This window comes from Peromyscus maniculatus, chromosome 20 (genome assembly GCF_049852395.1).
Source record: "Peromyscus maniculatus bairdii isolate BWxNUB_F1_BW_parent chromosome 20, HU_Pman_BW_mat_3.1, whole genome shotgun sequence".
NCBI classification, from domain to species: Eukaryota; Metazoa; Chordata; class Mammalia; order Rodentia; family Cricetidae; genus Peromyscus; species Peromyscus maniculatus.
The window spans coordinates 42,690,248-42,712,480 of record NC_134871.1 but is presented as its reverse complement, the minus strand read 5'-3'; the positions used below and the strand labels follow the sequence as shown (position 1 = coordinate 42,712,480).

Here is a 22,233-nt window from a genome sequence, read left to right as displayed (position 1 = left end):
TTCCAGAGGATCTTCTTCTGACTTCCATGGGTACCTGTATTCATGTGCGCGCGCGCACGCGTACACCCCCCCCCCCCACACACACACCTCAGCAGATCTTATGTCTTCTTCTGGCTTCCATGGGCACTTTTCTTCATGTATACACACAACACACACACACACACACACACACACACACACACACACACACACACACACACCCCTCAGCAGATCTTATGTCTTCTTCTGGCTTCCATGGGCACTTTTCTTCATGTATACACACAACACACACACACACACACACACACACACACATACATGCACACACACACATGCACACACACACACACACACCCCTCAGCAGATCTTATGTCTTCTTCTGGCTTCCATGGGCACTTTTCTTCATGTATACACACAACACACACACACACACACACACACACACACACACACACACACACACACACACCCCTCAGCAGATCTTATGTCTTCTTCTGGCTTCCATGGGCACTTTTCTTCATGTATACACACAACACACACACACACACACACACACACACACACACTCCCCTCAAAAATGAAATAACCCCTTTAGAGGTCTTGTAGAGGTCTCTGTTGACAGTTGTTCCCCATTGCCCTAAATGGCTACATTATTTCATTTAGTCTTTCCAGACACCGAAAGATTAGACCGTCTTTCCTTTTTCAGAGGACAAGGCAAAATGGCGCAGCTGGTGGCTGGATGGACTGTGGCTCAGACCTGCTAAGAGCACTGTGCTGCTCTCCGCGCCCCCCCCCCCCCCCCCGAATGTTCTAATAATGCCACCACTTTCCTTCTACTGCTAGAACAAGGTGGGGGTCAGCCCACTTTCCGGTGGGAAGTAGAGTGGTGAGTTGATACCGGAATGACCCATCTTATGACTAAGGCCTCTTTATCTCGAGTGTCTTTGAGATGCTTCTGCTGGAAATTTGCATAAGCATCTGGGCCCTGGACTCAGAGGTCGTGACTATGCAGCCTGCTGAAAAATTAGGACAAAGATGTGCTGATTAATGCCCCCCCTACATGAGCGGGAGGTCAGAAATGAATTCGGGGACTTGATTGCATCTCAAGATTTTGCCTAGGACCATTTTGCACTCCCCCAGATCCTTGAGCTGCCCACGTTAGCTCAGTGCAGCTTTGCCCCCCCCCCCAGAACTTGTATTAACCAGAAGCTTCCCAGTCACTGTTGGCATGGCATTGGAAAACAGTTGTGCCCGGGCTTTCTCCACAAGGGAGCTTTTCTAGGGTCTGAAGTCATTTCAGTTCCATCCATGGAGAGTACTTCTCATTTCCTGTCATGTTGTGTTCCTACGGTATGAAGAACGAGAGGCTAGACCACCTGATTGTGTAGCCTTCTCTCTGCAATAGAAATGGGACTCCCTGCATGGGAATCCTGGTGGTCAGAGGTCAAGAGTTTGGGCCCTCTCTTTGCTGTTATCTGCTGAAAGGGCCCCAGCTGAGGCCACCATCATCAGCGTCTGTTGTCATGTTCAGTATGCAGGATGTCCAAGTGAGGGTCTAGGGGGTCTCCCAGTATGTGATGGAAGTTGGCCTCTCTTTTATCTCTCTCTCCTTGTCCCCTGCCGGGGCTGATAGTGGCACACTGGAGTCCTTCTGAAGCAAGGCTGTGTCCTGTGCAGGTTTAATGGTGTCCATGTATCACAGACCTGATCAAAACACTTCTGGAAGCATTCAGAGTATCATTGAGACCTAAGGTTTCTTAGGCCAAGGACACAGGGGACGCTAACCAAGAGAGAAGGAATTGATATTGTGAGCTCTGTCCTATGACACATCTCTACTATGACAGAAGATTTTCTTAGGAAAGAAAATTGGCATCAGATAGGGAGAAAAGATTCACCTAACATGTATAACTAAGGACTTAGGGTTGGAACTCATGAAGATTGAGCCCAGCTCCATAGTAAGATGAATGGTCTAATTAAAAAACCTGCCAGGAGCTTTGAACAAATATCTCACAAAGGGAGATCCAAGTGTGGCCAGTAATCATAGGGAAGGGTGCTCAGCGTCTGGTTATCAGGGGATGCCAAAGTCCCACCAGCAGGATGGCAAAAGCCACAGCAGCACCTATGACGTCAAACACCTGTGATCCAGCCGGGCACGGTGTGGTCCTCGTGCGTCATCCCTGGGAGTGGAACTGATGCTGCAGCTCTGGAAGAGTCTGGCTGCCCCAGGGCAGGGGGAAGGAGCTCAGAGAGGAATAAGACCATGGGGCTGGAGGTCATGTATGAGAACATCATCAGGATAGCATCAAGGAGATGGTGTGAGGGATTTGGGATGCATGCGAGAGTGTGTGTGTGTGTGTGTGTGTGTGTGTGTGTGTGTGTGTGTGTGTGTGTGTGTAGCTGGGGAGCCCTGTGCCCCAGAGCCTCCTCACTCACTCAGCACTTGCTGACCCTTGTCTGAAGTATTCACCACACAGGCGGTACTTATTTTGTCCCTCAGCTTCCTGGCTCATTGGAATCTTCCCCATGGGTTCTAAGCTGGGGATCTGTCTGTTGTGAAGGCACAGGCCCCAAGGGAGGGGCCCTTTCTTCCTACATTCCCTGTGGGCTCCCCATGGGTGCAGCGAGTGCCGGCAAGTGAAAAGACATGGCAATGGCTTTGCCTTCTCTGGGTGGGCGTGGCTGGGACTGCGGTCGAGACTTGGCATGACTGTGAGGCATCGGGGCTGGGTTTTGTGGACTGCAGGGCTCCTGAGCAGCGCACACAGTCCTGTCCGGTCCGTCGGGCTGCTCCAGCCAAACGCTGTAGACTTAGTGGTGCTGAACAGTACAGGGTGCTTTTCCAAGGTGTCTGGGGAGGGCTGCTGCCTGTGCCCATGTGCCTTGTCTCCCATGAGACTGACTACCAAGGTCCAGCTATTAAAGTAGTGAAGTCCAGCAATCAAAGCCCTCTTTGGCTCACCTAATTAACATGCCCAATTAAAATTCAACATCTCATCCTAACACCGGGGTTCCCTTTGTTCCTTTATAAAGCACCATTTCCCTATGTGCCACGTCTGTCTCCTCTCTATCCAGAGGCAGTCCTTTGTCCCCGCTTCCGGGACAGATATCCCTTCCCCCTCTCCCTTGTTCTCTTCCCCTTCTCCTCATCCTCTGTCTCCTGTCTTTGTCTCTAATTTGTTGCCCCTTGTCCCACTGTGGTAAGTAAATCTCCTTTGTGCTGAGAACTTGGTCTTGGGGTGTCCTGAACCCATACCAATCCCTTTCTCTTACAGCAACAGAAGTCACTCAAAGGCAGTTGCATCACCATGGCCCACCCCAGCATGGGTCACAGCTCACAAAAGCTGGGAGCTGGAGCACACTGCCCGGCCTGCACTTAGCTCAGTAGGTTGGAGAGTGTCCTTTCTAAGTGACTCGGGTGGTTTAAACCGTTAGGGTCCACGAGAAGTCCCATGAAGACCGCCAGACACATGTGCAATCAACAAGAGTATTTAATTCTCCAGAGCAAAAATTCCAGCATGCTGAGGTCAGACCATCTTACAAAGTGGCAAAATGGTGGCCCAGAGAGAAGCTCGAAGGCTCTTTTTAAGCATAGGTAGGGGAATTCCAGCTGCGGTTAAGTGTACTTTGAAGTGATTGGGTGTAGACCCTTACTGGTACAGGAATCATTTTTATGATCTGCTCATAACATCTGGTCAGAAACTGTGGTTGTGGTGTCAGGGGTCTGTCTGTCTGCTGTGTCAGGGGTCTGTTTGATTGAAAATAGCTAGAACAGTTCCTGCTTGTGGCCAGGTAGGACCCTGATTGGCTACCAGACCGGACATACTTCCTGAGGGTCTGATTGAAGCCAGACATAAGTCCACATAGGATGATGGGGTAATATGGGACAGAGGTCTTCGCAAACTGGCCCCTGGGGCCAAAAAAAAAACAAAAGACCGACTGGCCCTGTTAGGGTTAGTCCTGTTATAAGAGGACGGCTGCTTCAAAACCTTTCAGACAGCTGGGCGGGCCTCAGAGTCTTCTTTGCAGCTTATCTCGTCTGGATGTGGCTCTCAGCAGCTTGATTGGTTACTCTGGCAGCTAGGGGATCTAGTGAATCTGGTCAGTTTCAGGGACTTCCTGAGGTTATTTTGAGTAGTTTACCTTCTACCTTAAAGCTTTCCTGCAGGATGGAATGTTTCAATCTTGGAGGAAACTGCTACACAGCCCCTTGTCTACAATGAAGTGGGTCTGGTTCTGGAATGTAAGCTGATTTAAAAAAAAAAGCCTAGATGTGGGCATCTAGTGGATGCTTATGAGCAGAGTCGTTATGGCCCCATCACCATTGAGATGGAAGAAGCGTGCTTATGAGCCAGGAGTTCTCAGATCTAAGTTAGGTGCTATTATCATCATCTTCTAGTCATGTGGCTCCACGTGATATGTTCCAAGAAGCTGAGCAAAGTCCCTTCTCCATCTCTTGCCATGGTGGACTCTTGTTCCTTTTATGAAGGATGCCTCATGCATTGTGTGACAACTCCCTTCTGCCAGAGAACCTTCTTAGCAAAAGGCTGGATGTGCTTGGAGCCATGGCTCATGGAAGGTCTTGGGGTGTTCACAGGGGTCCCACAGGGCCTCAAGTTCCAGGTACATTATGATTCTTGTTTTCTCTCTATGCTTCAGCTTTCTGAAGAAGAGAAAATCCAGCGCTACAGCATCCTGTCTGAACTCTACGAACTGATCGGCTTCCACCGGAAGTCAGCATTCTTCAAGCGCGTGGCTGCCATGCAATGCGTGGCCCCTAGCATCACGGAGCCTGGCTGGAGGGCCTGTTACAAGCTCCTTCTGGAGACACTGCCCGGTTACAGTCTGTCGCTAGACCCCAAGGACTTCAACAAAGGTACTGATGACCTGGGGCTGGGGTGGAAGTTGCTTTGTTTCAATTCATTTGAGCATCGGCTGAGTGTTGTGGGACTGTAGTGGGCACCTGTGGTTCAAAGGTGGCCACAGCCCTTTCCTGCATAGCCACTCATAACAGTGATGTCACAACAGGAAGTCCTGGAGCACATCGTGTGGCCTTGATTTTGCATCTTTGTTAGTGGAGGTCAGAAATTGCCCTGGTCTGTCTGTCACCAACACAATGCTTGAAGTCCTAATGTTTTTACTTATCCCATGAAATTTTGTTAGTTTAGCAAAATCAATGTACCTTTCCAGAATAAATATACTTGGATGTATGTGTATGCACACAGCTATACATTTGTGGTAGGTTCTGATTCTGTAATAGTGATAAATATTAAAACATAGTGTAATGTGGAATACAATGCTCAGTTAGTCAAAGTCTTAGTCAGAGACAAATTCCTTCTCTTGATTACTGCTTCAGATGGGGACCCAGAGCTAGTGATGATGTGGCCTTTCAATAGGAGAGAACTGACTTGTCCATCTGCTGGGGTGCAGCTGGATCCCCGGTGGTGCTCCCACTCTCAATCACAAATCCCTTCCTTCTCCATCCACCTGATGACTAGTGTACAGACATCACCCTCCCCAGACTCTTTAGTACCAGCCTTTCCAGGCAGCTCTTCACATTGACACCTCCATCCCCAGCAGATCAGAGTCTTTAGAAGGGGATTGCTTGGCTCAGAGATGAGGCACACTGTTCTGTGAAGGGCAGTGTGGTAAGCCTTCAAGGCCTTGCGGGCCACAGTCTGTTGTCTGGAGTGGCATGAAAATAGCACAGGTCATGTGCAAGTCAATAGGGCTTCATGGGCAAGTGTAGATGGTGTGACTTCATGGGCAAGTGTAGATGGTGTGACTTCATGGGCAAGTGTAGATGGTGTGACTTCATGGGCAAGTGTAGGTGGTGTGACTTCATGGGCAAGTGTAGATGGTGTGACTTCATGGGCAAGTGTAGATGGTGAGACTTCATGGGCAAGTGTAGATGGTGAGACTTCATGGGCAAGTGTAGATGGTGTGACTTCATGGACAAGTGTAGATGGTGTGACTTCATGGGCAAGTGTAGATGGTGTGACTTCATGGGCAAGTGTAGATGGTGAGACTTCATGGGCAAGTGTAGATGGTGAGACTTCATGGGCAAGTGTAGATGGTGTGACTTCATGGGCAAGTGTAGATGGTGTGACTTCATGGGCAAGTGTAGATGGTGTGACTTCATGGGCAAGTGTAGATGGTGTGACTTCATGGGCAAGTGTAGATGGTGAGACTTCATGGGCAAGTGTAGGTGGTGTGACTTCATGAGCAAGTGTAGGTGGTAAGGGCAGGTATAATAGCCTATACCTGAAATCCCAGCACTTGAGGGGGCCAAGGCAAAAGGATGGGAATAAATTTGAGGGCAGTCTGGTCTACAGAGTGAGGTCCTGTGGCAAAACAAACCATACAGTCCCTGCCTGAGCCTCCCTCCCCGTAGGGGCAAGGTGAGCAGGCAGAAGTCTGCTGGGCAGTTTTCCATTCACATGACCTGCTGCTGTTGTCCTTTTATGTTAGGCTCACAGAAGATCTTGTCTCTCCTGTGATCTTGCTAGCCAGGTCTCCTCCATCCTGCACCCCTGCTGAGGGTTATTTTTTTTTAAAAAATTAACCATGGACCTTGACATTTGTCTACGTTCAGTACCGTCATTGACTGTGATTCACTCTAGACAGTGTCTTATTTATTTAACTTTTTGAGACAAGGTCTCACGATGTCGCTCAGGCTGGCCTTGAACTTACTAGCAGAGGATGGCCTGGAACCCTCAGTCTTCCTGCCGTGGCCTCCCAGTCGGTAGCTGTACAGGCACGTGCCACCACACTGCTGTGTGGTATCACTTTGAAGTCGATTTTGTCCTTGACTTTAAAAATACACGTTTGAGCTAGTTTATTTATAATGTGTGTGTGTGAGAGCGCTATGGTGTGCGTGCAGAGGTCAGAGGGCAAGATGGAGGATTTATTTTTCTCCTGCCACACGGGTTTTGGAGATAGAGCTTAGCTCATCGGGCTTGGTGGCGCAGGCTCGGCCTGCTGAGCTGTCTGGCTGGCTCCTGTCCCTTCCTTTCATCTTAGGATTGTGTGCAGGGGTCAAGAGGAGGGTCTGGAACCCTTTCCAGAAGGTCTTAGACTCTGCAGACATGTTATGGCCCTTGCTCCTGAACAGAGGACACCTCTAGAGTGATACCCACTCTCTTCATGCGCTGGAAGAGCTGGACTGGAGGGAGGAAGGCAGCAGAGGGCGGGCAGGATGGTTATGCAGAGCCCGCGATGGCCCCGCGATGGCCCCGCGATGGCCCCGCGATGGCCCTGCGATGGTCACTTTGCTGTGAGTTGGAATGGACACGTGGGTGCTCTCAGCTGCTGTCAGCCCTCAGTGGCATCTGGATTCCTTCAGCCGGGTTCTTCCTCCAGTCCCCACGGAATTGACTGATCTAGTGTGGTTTTCTGGTTAAAAAGTTCCCATCTATTCTGTCACTTTGTCCCTTCCAGAGATAGGGTGGGACCCAAGGTTTGTTGAGCACCTGTTGCTTAATTGGCAACCCTGAGGGGAAGTGGGCCTGCAGACTGATGTGACGGATCCTGGGTGTCGGAGCTGGTCTCTGTATTTCTAAGCCTCGCGGGCTGCCCTCTTAGAAGCTGTGCTGGTCTCTGAGGCCCCCTGTCAGCTTCTTGGGCTGTCTCCATTGTCTGAAGAGTTCAGCTGTCACTACAGAACCCCCCTGCCCCGCCCCTTAGCTCTCAGAGCACTGCTGAGACCATGCAGCACTTCCTTGTGCAGAACGCCCCATGGAACCTGGGGACACCAGGTGCTCAAAACCTCCAAATGGGGTGACCATTGCAGGCCACTGTGGGCTCTGCATAATCATCCCCCCGTCCGTCCTCTGCTGCCCTCCTCCAGTCCAGCTCTCCAGCACTCCGAAGATGGTGGGAGCCATCCTAGGGGCTTCCCTCCCTTGTTCCAGGAGCAAGGACAATGCATCCGTGGCGGGGTCGGGGGGTGGGGCTCTGGATGCCAGGGGCTTGGCCAGGTGTGTCTGAGAGTCCCTTGAACACGGAGAAGGCTGTTCATGTCTGTCCAGAGGATGGGGAAGCCCCTGCTTTGTGTTGACCCTGCAGGAGCCCCCGTGGTTGTGGATAAAGAAAGGAGGAAGTATTCGGTGGGCCCGAATCAGGGCAGAGGTCAGTAGAGGAAAGTGGAATGAGAAGGGGCGATGATGAGTGAGGAAGGAATTGTAGGACTTTTGGGAGCCAAGGTCAGACTGAGTGGGATGAAGAGTTTGGCATCTAAATGAGCCTGGGCTTGGTCCTGGTGGCTGGTATGATGTTACGAGGCTTACCTGAGAACCAATCTGAACATGGGCGAAGCAGGAAAGGGACGGCATGATTCTCCAGGGAGCATGGCTCTTGCGTTCTCATAGGCATGCATTGACGGAGCACCCAGATTCTAGGAATCGGTGACTAGGATAGCCCTTCCCAAATTCCTGGCCTCTCTGTAGCCACCTCGGCAGCCCGCTTAGCACTTTTCTCCTTTCAGAAGAGAAATGTAGAGAAGAACGCCCGTGAAGTACATGGCACCCTCTCCACACTCGGCATTCCCCGCTTGCTTTTCCTGGAGCAGGCATGTGGAAGGGATGCGGCGGACTGGGGTGGTGTCTGGCCAGCCTCGGCACGCCTCCCACACCAGCATGAGCTCTCCAGTCCTCTTGCCAGAGTGACCCCCAGCTTTTGCAAAGGCACACCTGGTTGCTGTGTGGTGACTCCGGTGTGGCCTGGAGTGGCTCCTGCTGCTTAGAGACCTCTGTTGTGTTCGGTATGTGGTTTGGAGTGAAAGGATGGGTTATTGCTAGGTCTCCTTCACCAGTAGCAGCTCTGAAAGTGAGTCTTCTTAATTAAAAAATTGTAATTATGTATTTTTTTTGTGTGTGTGTGTTTGTGTGTGCGTGCGCGCACATGTGCGAGTGCATGCCACAGCTTGCATGTGGAGGTCAGAGGTTGACTTGCAGGAGTCGGTTCTCTTCTTCCCCTCTGTGGGTCTAGGGAATCAAGCTTAGGTCATCAGCCTTGGCAGCAAACTTCCTCACCTGCTGAGCGATTCCATTGGCCCTTCTGGTCTTCCTTTATATATATAAAATTTTCTTTCTATCAATTCACTTCCTTCTGTATGATTTCGTTTTATTTGAAAACTAGAAAAAACGGGCTGTTGAGATTTTTCTCGGTAGTTAAAAACACTCGCTGCTCTTGCAGAAGACCTAGGTTTAGTTTTTAGCTCCTACGTGGTGGCTCACAGTCATTTCCAAGAGATCCTCCACCCCCCTCCAGCCTCTGTGGGCACGAGGCACATATGTAGTGCTCATCCACATGTGCAGGCAAACACTTTACATACATAAAAGAGTAAACCGTAACAAAATTATTTTTAAAAGCAGTTTCTGACCCACAGAAAAACTGACCATACAGTGCAGAATTCTGGGACCCCCCCTTTCTCCATAGAGACATGGCCTTCCCTGGTAGCCAACCTTCCCCATCCGATGGAGCATCTGCTACAGCCAATGAACCAACATAGCATATCCTTACCCTAAGTCCACAGCTCACATCAGGGCTCACTCTTGGTGCCGGACATTCTTTGGGTTTTGACCAATGTGTGATGACTGGATCCCCCATTGTGGGCAATCAATATAGTTGGATCCCCCTAAAGATCCGCTGCAGTCTGTTCACCCCAGACCCCTGCAGCCACACAGCCTTTCATAATCTCCACCCCTTTCCTTTTTCTAGAATGGCATCAGGCATGTGGACACTCACCCCACAATTCCTGGTTGGCGCTCATGACTAGGGCAGCCATAAACAGCCATGTGAAGGTTTTATATGAATGCAGTGTTTCAGCTCCTCTGGGCCAATGTCCAGAAGCACAGTGGCTATATCATATGGCAAAAGTATGTGCAGTTTTGTAAGTGACTGGCAAACTGTCTTCCCAAGTGGCTGTCCCATTTTTCACTCTCAAAGATAGTGGGTGACAGTTACCTCTGCTCCGTGTCCTGGCCGGCATTTGATACTGTCTGTGTTCTGGACTAAGGTGTGCGGTGGGATCTTGTTATCTAGTGCGTATATTGAGCATTTCTTCCTATGCTTCTCTGAATGTCTTCTCTGGTGATCCCATTTGAAAACCAGGTTCTTTGTTCTCTGCTTCTATAATATGCATAACAGTTCTTTAGCAGTGTCTTTGACAAATATTTTCTCCCAGCGTGGGTCTTGTTTTCTCATTCTCTTGGCAGCTTATCTGCAAAACAGCAGTTTTCAATTTTAATGGCATCTACTTCATCAGCTCTTTCTCTCATGGATGGTGATTTTGGAGCTGTATCTAAAAATCTATTACTCGACCAAATGCGACCTACAGTTTTCATTGATCAACTTGTAGGGGCAATTTTTATAGAGCCCAAAGAAGTTCCGTAACCACGTAGACCCTTCTAGAGAGGTTTTTTTTGTTTTATTGGAGGTCCATTCTGGTGAACTATTTGTGAAGTCCACAGTTAGCGCCTTGGTTTACTGCCCGGTTGGTGGCCATCCCATGTCCTGGCTGGTCTGCTGGAAGGCCCGCCTTGGCTCTGCTGGGCCACTGCGCTCCTTTGTCAGAGCTGTGTTGACTGTACTTACGTGGGCGGATTTCTGCATTCTCTTTTCTCTGCTATCAATTATTTTGTTTGTCCGTTTGCCAAAATCCCGCTGCCTTGATTACTGTAGCTTTATACTAAGTATTGTAGTCGGGAATATTTTTATTTATTAAAAAACATTGCTCTTTTTGTGTATTACAGAAAAGTAGTTGTTCAAAAGTGGCTGTTCATATTAAAGTGCTATTTCCTGTTCTTTCTGTGGTACTTACAGCAGCTGCCACACAGAGTGATGCTCTGGGCAGGGACTCTGGACTGTGATTGCCTGGCTTGTCCCACTTCAGGGTTGAGTGAGGCTGCCTTGTCCCCTGTGGGTGCACATGCCCACAACACCTGTCTGATCCACGTCAAGGCAGGCGGTGGCCTCTTGGTAATACTTTCACACGACTAACCTGTTTCTGACAGCTCAGTGAGAGATACTGTGAGCACCATGGGACATATGAAAAGATGGAAGCCCAGGATGCCATTACTGACGGCGTGACCTTGGCCAAGCTGCCCCATGGCCTGCGTCTGTGTGTCTGCAGCTTGGGGACAGCAGTTGATGGAAGGGTTAAACCCCCCTTTAGGGTGCCGAGGACAGTGCTCAGCATGCCATCAGTGTCAGGTGGAATTTCCAAGGATGACACAGAGCGGGTATGAAAAGATGGATTGAGTCTTGAGAGCCATTAAGGCCAGCATCCCGCGGAGCAGAAGTCCATTGCTAGTGTGGTCTTCCAGTGAGCTTGATGGTGTTGATTGGAGTTTAGGCCGAGGCATCTGGACAGTCAGGGCTTAGAGTTACTGGCAGAAGAGAAAAGGAAAGGTCCTCGAGTTTGGGAAATGGGGAGCAGAGGGTCCAGGCTGATTTTGCTGTATTCTGGAGGGATTTAATGGGCTAAGAGTAGAACCTGTACAGAGAGGAAAGCGTTTTTGGAGCACCCAATGATCACTTTGGAGACGGGGGAGGGTGATTGTAAGATGTTGAGACGGGCCCCGTGAGTGGGAATATCATTCGATGTGTTTTCAGGGGACTCTGGGTGAGACTGAAGAGGCTTTTCGGTTACTTCCCATTGAGACTTTGAACTGTACTCCAGGCCGGCTTCAGGCTAAAAGCAGTTGGACTTTATGCAAAGGCACACTTAGAGTTGTCTTAGGTTTGTCTTTTGCACAGGGCCTAGCTGAGAACAGTCTGAAGTCCCTTTCCCACGGATGCACAGACCTCCTCCTCACCTGCCAGGCTTCCCAGTCACCCTCCAGCATCTGGCTGGATGCTGTTTCTTCTGAGACTGCCTTGTCGCTTCTGTCGAGATGGAATTCCTTTGTTTCTCTGTCCTCTGAACGCATGCTGTTCCTCCTCGGGCACTTGTTGTGATTTTTGTAAGCGCACTTAAAAACCGTCTGGGTGGATTACCCAACACCACATCACCAGCTCCTGCGGCCCTCACCGTACTGGCCCTTTGTCCTGTGCCTCCCGTTGGAGGTGTCCATGCGCACACCTGTGATAAAGGGCTGGACCCAGCCAGCAGTCACCACAGTGCCTGTGGCCAGTCATTGACTTTGTTCTTTGCTCTTTGCTTGCAAGTCTTAAGAGTGGAACATATTTCTTTTGAGAAATTCAAGCGATTCTGTCCTTTTTAGTTGGACTTTTGTTTGGTGGAGGTGGATGGGGGCATTTGCCATTATTTCATGAAAAAAGTGAGGTCCAATAGAGTGAAATGGTAAATGTCAGCTGGCTGCATTTCTAGACAATCAAAACCAATTTAAGTCCCACCTCCGCTTCAAGTGTTTCTCAGAGAATTAAATGGAAATCTACCCAAACCCCGATACTTGTGAATAAAAGCTAGGCTGTCGGATCTCTCAGGTCCAGAAATGTCTTCTGTCTCATTTGTGAGGTGAGTGTTTTTGCCAGCAGGCTTCAGAGGCTTGAGTTAGGACCCAGCTCATGTGTTCTGTGTATTTGCTGGCTTAGGGAACCACATCTTCTGTCTTAATCTTATTTGTGCTGCCGTGGGAGAAGATTTCTCTGTTTTGCTTTTTGCTCAGTCGTTTGCTGAATGAGAGATTAAATGTTGCCGAGGAACTTTGCTGAAAGAGACTTGGAATTGATTTGCTGAATGGCAGCTGTCAAAGCCGATTGTTGAACCTCCGTGACAGGATCGCAGACGAGTTTTGTCAGGAGTCAAACACTACAAATCTGTCTTTAGGAAAGCTTCAGTGTTTTGTAGGAGGACTCTGAACCACAGAGGAGGCACCATGCATGCAGGGCTCACTGGGGAGCTAGTTTGTCCTGGGTCTCATTCCCACCCATCCACAGTAGAAACTAGACCATTATCTGTTTGGAAAAATAACCAAGTGATCGTCACTGATTTCCTGCAGGAGATAGCTCTCGCTTTGGTAGTGCTGAGGTGAATGAGAATTGGAGCGTTTTGAAGGCATGACTAGCTTAGTCATGACTTGGACTCTTAATCCTCCTAAGATTCTCTTCTGTTCCAGTGTTTGGTCCTAGCCCCTTTGACCAGGTGGAAACAAGGCAGGAATGTGTCTCATTCACCACTTGTCTTCTTGATGCAAGATGTTGTCACCACTGTGTATTCCAGGAAGTTTCTGGAAGATATGTCACATCCCAGGATATATTGTGGAGGTGTTTGTGTGGGTGTTGGGTTGCCTTCCAGGTTTTCAGTTGGTATGTTATTATGAAGTATCCTAAATACACAGGAGCTAGAGGAAACAGCAGATGTGAACCCACCATCCAGCAGATCCCTGGAGCCGCACCATTTCGTCCCCACATACTTGAGTATGCACATGGGAAACAGAAAGGGGATTTTTCTAGGGTCAGGCTCTCATCTCGACCCACACGCTAGTTAAATACCCAGCATGCATCAGACCTCCTGCCAGGCATTAAGGATCCTTGGATGAATAAGACACATGGCTGCTGCCCAGGCAGTGAGGAATTGATGGAGGAAACAGAATCACGAGCTTACAGGGGCCCCACTGTGCCTGTTATTAGCTGAACTCTGTGCCTGCTGCTGAGCACACACAGAAAAGGGAGTGGCTGGCTGTGCAGGGCACGGTGGCCGGAGGCGAGGTCCGCCAGGGCCGTGAGTTGCGTGGAACATCTTAGGCAAACTGGCCAAGGTTAGGACGCACGAAGCAGTGGTCCATGCTCTCCGGGTAGCAGACAGAGGGAGAGCCTTTGACGTTGACTGAGTGTCTGATGATATAGACGCCTCTGTTCCGGGGATATTATAATAAGTACCAGACAGTCTTCATGTGCAGGGACTCATGATGCCAGAGTGGGAGTGAGGGTGGGGGCTGACACACGAGTAGGTAATTTTACCCAATAACCGCAGCAGTAGAGATCTGGTATATCAAGGGTTTGTTCTCAATGCAATAATGGAGCAGGCTGGATCATTAATCACCCCACAGAGTCAGAGGCTGATGCTGTGTGTTAAACACATTATATTCATTGAGTCATAATATTAGCATTTATCAGCTAGCATTTATTGAGAAGTTAGCATAAATGGCCAAAGCACTCTAAATGAGCGAGTGGCTTGCCGCTTTGTGACAGGCAGGACTATTGTTTCCCGGTGTGACTTCCTCCCCTGCCTGCCTCAGCTCGTGTGGCACACTCACTCCCCCTCCCCCGTCCCCACAGCATCCACCAGCATCTGCACCTCCTACAGGCTCATCCTTACAGGAAGTATACCCCGTAAGGGGAGGTGCTCTGTCCCCCTGACTCTCTTTCAGGTGTTTGTGTGTTAGAGTCTCAGTCAGCAACTCCCATGAGCTGTTGGTTTCTGGGGGGCATCAGTTCTGTCTGAGCCTGAACCCCTCTGTGTGTGTGTTTTTATGACCTGAGTCTTGGCTCAGCAGGACTCACCAGTCTGGTTGACGACATTCTTTAGGTAGGAGTGTTAAGGCTCAGAGTGTCTGACCTTCTTTCTGGTGTTGAAATCACACTGGGGTGTAGAGTTCAAAGTGCAGTCTATATGTTGAAGTCTCCATAGCGTCAGTGCTAATTCCATCAAAATTCCAATAGCATTCTTTACAGAACTAGAAAAAAAAAACCTTAAAATTCATACAGAAACAGAAAAGACAGCCAAAGTAATCCTAAGCAAAAAGAATACTGGCGTCACAATATCTAAATTCAAACTCTGCTGCAGAGCCAGAGTGATGAAGACATAATGATGCTGCCCAAACACGGCCACGTAGACCAGTGGAGCATAAGAGAGGACCCAGAAACAAACCTCCATGGCCATAGGCACCTAATTTTTGACAAAGGTGTCAAGCACATACACTGAAGAAAAGAGGCCATTCCACAAACCATACTTCCGGAAGAGTCGGGTTAGAGCCACGTTTCTCGTCCTGCCACAGAAATGAATTCTTAGTGGATCAAATACCTCAATGCATAAGCCACTGGGACTGCTAGAGGAAAAGATAGGAAAAATGTGCTAAGATGTGGGTATAAGAACCTTGTGAACAGAACCCCAACTCACAGGGAGCTACCCCAAGAGTTAGCAAATGGATGATGTGACATGAAAAGGCTTCTGTATAGCAAACAAGACTGACAGTGGGGTGAATAGATGGTCTGTAGAATGGGAGAAAGCCTTTGCCAGCTCTGCTTCAGACAGGGTTAAGATAAGAAGTGTACAAAGTGCTTCAAAAATTAGAAAGCAAACCCAAAGAGCCCACCAGGAAACGGGCTGATGGACTGAGCACCGTTGTTAAAAAAGACACACAAATGGCCGATAGATATTTCGAAGTGTTCAACATCCCTATTCAGAAGGGCGGTGCCAGTCAAAAACGTTCTGATATTCCATCTCATGCCACTCAGGAAAGGCTTTCATCAAGGTAACAGATGACAATAAATGCTGGAAGGGGGTAGGAGAAGAGGAACCCACTGGTAGGAATGTAAAATTGGTACAGCTGCTGTGGAAATCAGTGTGGGGGGTTTCCCCCAAAAATTAAAAACAGAACTACCGTATAACCCAGATTTGTCACTGCTGACATACACATGGAATATCTTACCACAGAGTTACCTGTACGTCTGTGCTTACTGCTGCTCCATGCACAATATCGAGGAAATGGACCAGCGTAGATGTCCATCACTTACCAGTAGATAATGAAAAGGGACACACAGTGGAGGTCTAGTCCACCATAAAGAATAATACGGTCATGTCATTTGCAAGAAAGCAGATGGAACTGGAAAATATTAAGTGAAGTAACTCAGGCTCAGAAGACACACAATACATGTTCTTCTTCACATGTTGATCCTACCTTCTAATTTTTACATATGTGTACATAGGAAGGAATGAGTGTGGGTAGAGTTCAGGAAACTACGGAGGCCCATGAAAGGGGAAATGGAGGTTTTTCTTTTCTTTTCTTTTCTTTTATTTCTTTTTTTTTTTTTTAGGAAGTTGAGTAGAGAGGCACCAGAACACATATGTCTGGGAAGTGGGGTACTGGGGCAGGAACACAGACGTGGGGAGGGCAAGCAGGGAGCTGGGGGAGAGGAGCAGGGTAGGGAGAGGGTCAACTAAAACAAACATATATGAAAACGTCCCGGGGTGTTGGAGAGATGCCTTAGCAGTTAAGAGTGCGTGCTGCTCCTGTAGAGGACCCCAGCTTGGTTCCCAGTGCCCATATCGGTAGCTCACAACCACCTGTAACTCCAGCTCCTGAGCGTCGCATGCCTCTGGTCTCCGTGGGCACCTGGACTCACATACACATAATTAAAAATAAAAATAAGTCTTCACATTGGGGGCCGGACAGATGGCTCAGCAGTGAAGAGCATCGGTCGCTCTGTGGAGGATCGGGTTTGCTTCCCAGCACCCACGTGGCAGCTCACAACCACCTGTAACTCTAGAATCAGGAGAATTGAATGCCCTCCTCTGGTCTCCGTGGGTGCCGAGCATGAGTGTGGTGCACATGTATACATTCAGGCAAACATACATAAAATGATAAGTCTAAAGACAAAATAAAAAAAAAAAACCTTAAAAATTAAAAAAAAGAAAATGTCACACGGAAGTCTATTACCGTGTATGCTAATTAATAAAAGTCTTCACGTGGGACTCCTTGCATCCCAGTGTGCAGACACCTGCTCTTTGTGTGTGTGTGTGTGTGTGTGTGTGTGTGTGTGTGTGTGTGTGTGTGTGACAGAGACAGAGACCTAGATTCAGGCTCCCTGTGGGCCATCCTCCAGTGAAACTGGTGACAGAGACAGGGGCAGCTGTGCCTACAGCAGACCTGCAGCAGGTCAGACTATCGTTTTCCCTAGCTTTCTCGTGCACCCAGAGTCTCCCGACATCGTGAGGGACCCCTGTGTCCACATCTTCTTTATAAAGGGTTTTATGGTGGAAAAGCTGTAGAGTTAGTAATTGTTGCCCAAAGGAGCTGGGATCCTGGGACTCTGCATTCTTTTTTTTTTTTTTTTTTTTTTTGTGATATATATTTTTTATTTTACAATACCATTCAGTTCTACATATCAGCCATGGGTTCCCCTATTCTCCCCCCTCCCACGCCCTCCCCTTACCCCCAGCCCACCCTCCATTCCCACCTCCTCCAGGACAAGTCCTCCCCCGAGGACTGTGATCGACTTGGTAAACTCAGTCCAGGGAGGTCCAGTCCCTTCCTCTCAGACTGAGCCAAGTGTCCCTGCATAAGTTCCTGGTTTCAAACAGCCAACTCATGCAATGAGCACAGGACTTGGTCCCACTGCCTAGATGCCTCCCAAACTGATCAAGCCAATCAACTGTCTCACCTATTCAGAGGGCCTGATCCAGCTGGGAGCCCCTCAGTCTTTGGTTCATAGTTCATGTGTTTCCATTCATTTGGCTATTTTTTTTTTCAATAATTGAGTAAAACTGAAATTTATTATATGCCACAGTCGTCCTAGGGACCTCCATGCTATATATATAGCCTCTATGGTTCTATGGGTTGTGGTCTGATTGTTCTTTATTTTATATCTAGAATCCACCAATGAGTGAGTACATACCATAACTGTCTTTCTGGGTTTGGGTTACCTCACTCAGGATGATTTTTTCTAGTTCCATCCATTTGCCTGCAAATTTCATGCTTTCATTGTTTTTCTCTGCTGAGTAGTACTCCATTGTGTATATGTACCACATTTTTTTCATCCATTCTTCCGTTGATGGGCATCTAGGTTGTTTCCAGGTTCTGGCTATTACAAATAGTGCTGCTATGAACATAGCTGAGCATGTATCTTTATGGTATGTATCAGCATTCTTTGGGTATATGCCCAAGAGTGGGATGGCTGGGTCTTGAGGTAGTTTGATTCCTAATTTTCTGAGAAACCGCCATACTGATTTCCATAGTGGTTGTACAAGTTTACATTCCCACCAACAGTGGAGGAGTGTTCCCTTTGCTCCACATCCTCTCCAACATTGGTTGTCATTGGTGTTTTTGATCTTAGCCATTCTAACAGGTGTAAGGTGGTATCTCAGAGTCGTTTTGATTTGCATTTCTCTGATGATTAAGGATGTTGAGCATTTCTTTAAATGTCTTTCAGCCATTTGTAGTTCTTGTTTTGTGAATTCTCTGTTTAGCTCTTTAGCCCATTTTTTAATTGGACTGTTCAGCACTTTGATGTCTAGTTTCTTGAGTTCTTTATATATTGTGGAGATCAATCCTCTGTCAGATGTGGGGTTGGTGAAGATCTTTTCCCAATCTGTTGGCTGTCTTTTTGTCTTATTGACTGTGTCTTTTGCCCTGCAAAAGCTTCTCAGTTTTGAGAGGTCCCATTTATTAATGGTTGTGCTCAGGGTCTGTGCTGTCGGTGTTTTATTTAGGAAATGGTCTCCAGTGCCAATGCGTTCAAGAGTGCTTCCTATCTTCTTTTCTATTAATTTTAGTGTAACTGGATTTATGTTTAGGTCTTTGATCCACTTGGACTTGAGTTTTGTGCATGGTGACAGATATGGATCTATTTGTAATCTTTTACATATTGACATCCAGTTATGCCAGCACCATTTGTTGAAGATACTTTCTTTGTTCCATTGTATAGTTTTGGCTCCTTTGTCAAAAACCAGGTGTTCATATGTGCATGGATTAATGTCAGGGTCTTCAATTCGATTCCATTGGTCCGTATGTCGGTTTTTATACCAGTACCAAGCTGTTTTTATTACTATAGCTCTATAGTAGAGTTTGAGGTCCGGGATGGTGATGCCTCCAAGGGTTGCTTTATCGTATAGGATTCTTTTAGCTATCCTGGGTCTTTTGTTTTTCCATATAAAGTTGAGTATTTTTCTTTCCAAGTCTGTGAAGAATTGTGTTGGGATTTTGATGGGGATTGCATTGAATCTGTAGATTGCTTTTGGTAAGATTGCCATTTTTACTATGTTAATCCTACCTATCCATGAGCATGGGAGATCCTTCCATTTTCTGATATCTTCTTCAATTTCTTTCTTTAGAGATTTAAAGTTCTTATCAAACAGGTCTTTCACTTGTTTAGTTAGTGTTATCCCAAGGTATTTTATATTATTTGTGGCTATTGTAAAGGGTGATGTTTCTCTGACTTCTTTCTCAGCCCTTTTATCATTTGTGTATAGGAGGGCTACTGATTTTTTTGAGTTGATCTTGTATCCTGCCACTTTACTGAAGGAGTTTATCAGCTGTAGAAGTTCCCTGGTAGAGTTTTTGGGGTCACTTATGTATACTATCATATCATCTGCAAATAGTGAAAGTTTGACTTCTTCCTTGCCAATTTGTATCCCTTTGATCTCCTTTTGTTGTCTTATTGCTCTAGCTAGAACTTCTAGTACTATATTGAATAAATATGGGGAGAGTGGACAGCCTTGTCTTGTTCCTGAATTTAGTGGTATCGCTTTGAGTTTCTCTCCATTTAATTTGATGTTTGCTGTTGGCTTGCTATAAATTGCTTTTATTATGTTTAGAAATGTTCCTTGTATTCCTATTCTTTCTAAGACCTTTATCATGAAGGGGTGTTGGATTTTGTCAAAGGCTTTTTCAGCATCTAGGGAGATGATCATGTGGTTTTTTTCTTTCAGTTTGTTTATATGGTGTATTACATTGACTGATTTCCGTATGTTGAACCATCCTTGCATCCCTGGGATGAATCCTACTTGGTCGTGATGGATGATTGTTTTGATGTATTCTTGGATTCGGTTTGCCAATATTTTGTTGAGTATTTTTGCATCAATGTTCATGAGGGAGATTGGTCTGTAGTTCTCTTTCTTTGTTGCATCTTTGTGTGGTTTGGGTATCAGGGTAATTGTAGCCTCATAAAAAGAGTTTGGTAGTGTTCCTTCTGTTTCTATTGTGTGGAACACTTTGAAGAGGATTGGTATTAGTTCTTCTTTGAAAGTCAGGTAGAATTCTGCACTGAAACCATCTGGTCCTGGGCTTTTTTTAGTTGGGAGACTTTTGATGACTGTTTCTATTTCTTTAGGGGTTATTGGTCTATTTAAATGGTTTATCTGGTCTTGATTTAATTTTGGTATTTGGTATTTATCCAGAAAATTGTCCATTTCTTCCTGGTTTTCCATTTTTGTGGAGTACAGGTTTTTGAAGTATGATCTGATGATTCTCTGGATTTCCTCATTGTCTGTTGTTATGTCTCCCTTTTCATTTCTGATTTTGTGAATTTGGGTGTTCTCTCTTTGCCTTTTGGTTAATTTGGCTAGTGGTTTGTCTATCTTGTTGATTTTTTCAAAGAACCAACTCTTTGTTTCATTGATTTTTTGTATTGTTCTCTTGTTTTCTATTTCGTTGATTTCAGCCCTCAATTTGATTATTTCCTGGCGTCTATTTCTCCTGGGTGAGTTTGTTTCTTTTTGTTCTAGAGCTTTCAGTTGTGCTGTTAATTCATTGGTATGGGATTGCTCCATCTTCTTTATGTGTGCATTTAGAGCTATGAATTTTCCTCTTAGCACTGCTTTCATAGTGTCCCATAAGTTTGGGTATGTTGTACTTTCATTTTCATTGAATTCTAGGAACTCTTTAATTTCTGTCTTTATTTCTTCCTTGACCCATTGATGTTTCAGGTGGGTATTATTCAGTTTCCATGAGTTTGTGGGTTTTCTATAATTTTTGTTGTTATTGAGTTCTAACTTTAAGGCTTGGTGGTCTGATAAAATACAGGAGGTTATTCCAATTTTTTTGTATCTGTTGAGATTTGTTTTGTGTCCAAGCATGTGGTCAATTTTTGAGAAGGTTCCATGGGGTGCTGAGAAGAAGGTATATTCTTTTGTGTTAGGATGGAATATTCTGTAGATATCTATTAGGTCCATTTGAGTCATAACATCTGTTAGGTCCTTTATTTCTTTGTTAAGTTTCAGTCTGGTAGATCTATCTTTTGGTGAGAGTGGTGTGTTAAAATCTCCCACTACTAATGTGTGGGGTTTGATGTGCGTTTTAAACTTTAGTAGTGTTTCTTTTATGAATGTGGGTGCTTTTGTATTTGGAGCATAAATGTTTAGAATCGAGACTTCATCTTGGTGGATTTTTCCTGTGATGAATATGTAATGTCCATCCTGGTCTCTTTTGATTGATTTTAGTTTGAAGTCTATTTTATTAGATATTAGGATAGCTACACCAGCTTGTTTCTTAGGTCCATTTGCTTGGAAAACCTTTTCCCAGCCCTTTACTCGGAGGTAGTGTCTGTCTTTGGAGTTAAGGTGTGTTTCTTGTATGCAGCATATGGATGGGTCCTGTTTTCTAATCCATTCTGTTAGCCTGTGTCTTTTTATAGGTGAGTTGAGACCATTGATATTGATGGATATTAATGACCAGTGATTGTTAATTCCTGTTATTTTTTTGGTTGTGTTGTGTTGTCCTTCTGTGGTGTATGTTGGTGTAGGATTATCTATTGCTTGATTTTTCATGGATGTGTTTAGCTTCTTTGGGTTGAATTTTCCCTTCTAGTGCTTTCTGTAGGGCTGGGTTTGTGGACAGGTATTGATTAAATCTGGTTTTATCCTGGAATATTTTGTTTACTCCGCCTATGGTGATTAAGAGTTTTGCTGGGTATAATAGTCTGGGTTGGCATCCATGGTCTCTTAGTGTCTGCATGAGGTTTGTCCATGATCTTCTATCTTTCATAGTCTCTATTGAGTAGTCTGGTGTTATTCTGATGGGTTTGCCTTTATATGTTACTTGGTCCTTTTCCTTTGCAGCTCTTAATATTTTTTCTTTATTCTGTGTGTTTAGTGTTTTGATTATTATGTGGCGAGGGGACTTTTTTTTTGGATCCAGCCTATTCGGTGTTCTGTAAGCTTCTTGTATCTTCATAGGTATTTCTTTCTTTAGGTTAGGAAAGTTTTCTTCTATGATTTTGTTGAATATATTTTCTGTGCCTTTGAGTTGGTATTCTTCTCCTTCTTCTATCCCTATTATTCTTAGGTTTGGTCTTTTCATGGTGTCCCAAATTTCCTGGACGTTTTGTGTTAGGACTTTTTTGTCTTTATTGTTTTCTTTGACTGACGAATCTATTTTCTCTATCGTGTCTTCAGTGTCAGAGATTCTCTGTTCCATCTCTTGCAATCGGTTGGTTATGCTTGTTTCTGTAGTTCCTGTTCGTTTTGTCAGGATTTCTATTTCCAGCATTCCCTCAGCATGTGTTTTCTTTATTGTCTCAAATTCATTTTTCAGATCTTGGAATGTTTCTTTCATCTGTTTAATTGCTTTTTCT

At 46.3% G+C, this 22,233-nt stretch overlaps 1 protein-coding gene across 4 annotated transcripts in view; it reads left to right on the top strand.

The window, feature by feature from the left end:
• Trappc9 (trafficking protein particle complex subunit 9) overlaps positions 1 to 22,233 on the top strand; it is a 489,946-nt gene that overhangs the window by 37,803 nt on the left and 429,910 nt on the right. For all 4 annotated transcript variants that reach the window (XM_076556025.1, XM_076556023.1, XM_076556024.1 and 1 more), the window contains one exon: positions 4,636 to 4,852. In XM_076556025.1, coding sequence (XP_076412140.1) covers positions 4,636 to 4,852 — 217 coding nt within the window. The remainder of the gene's footprint in view (positions 1 to 4,635; positions 4,853 to 22,233) is intronic.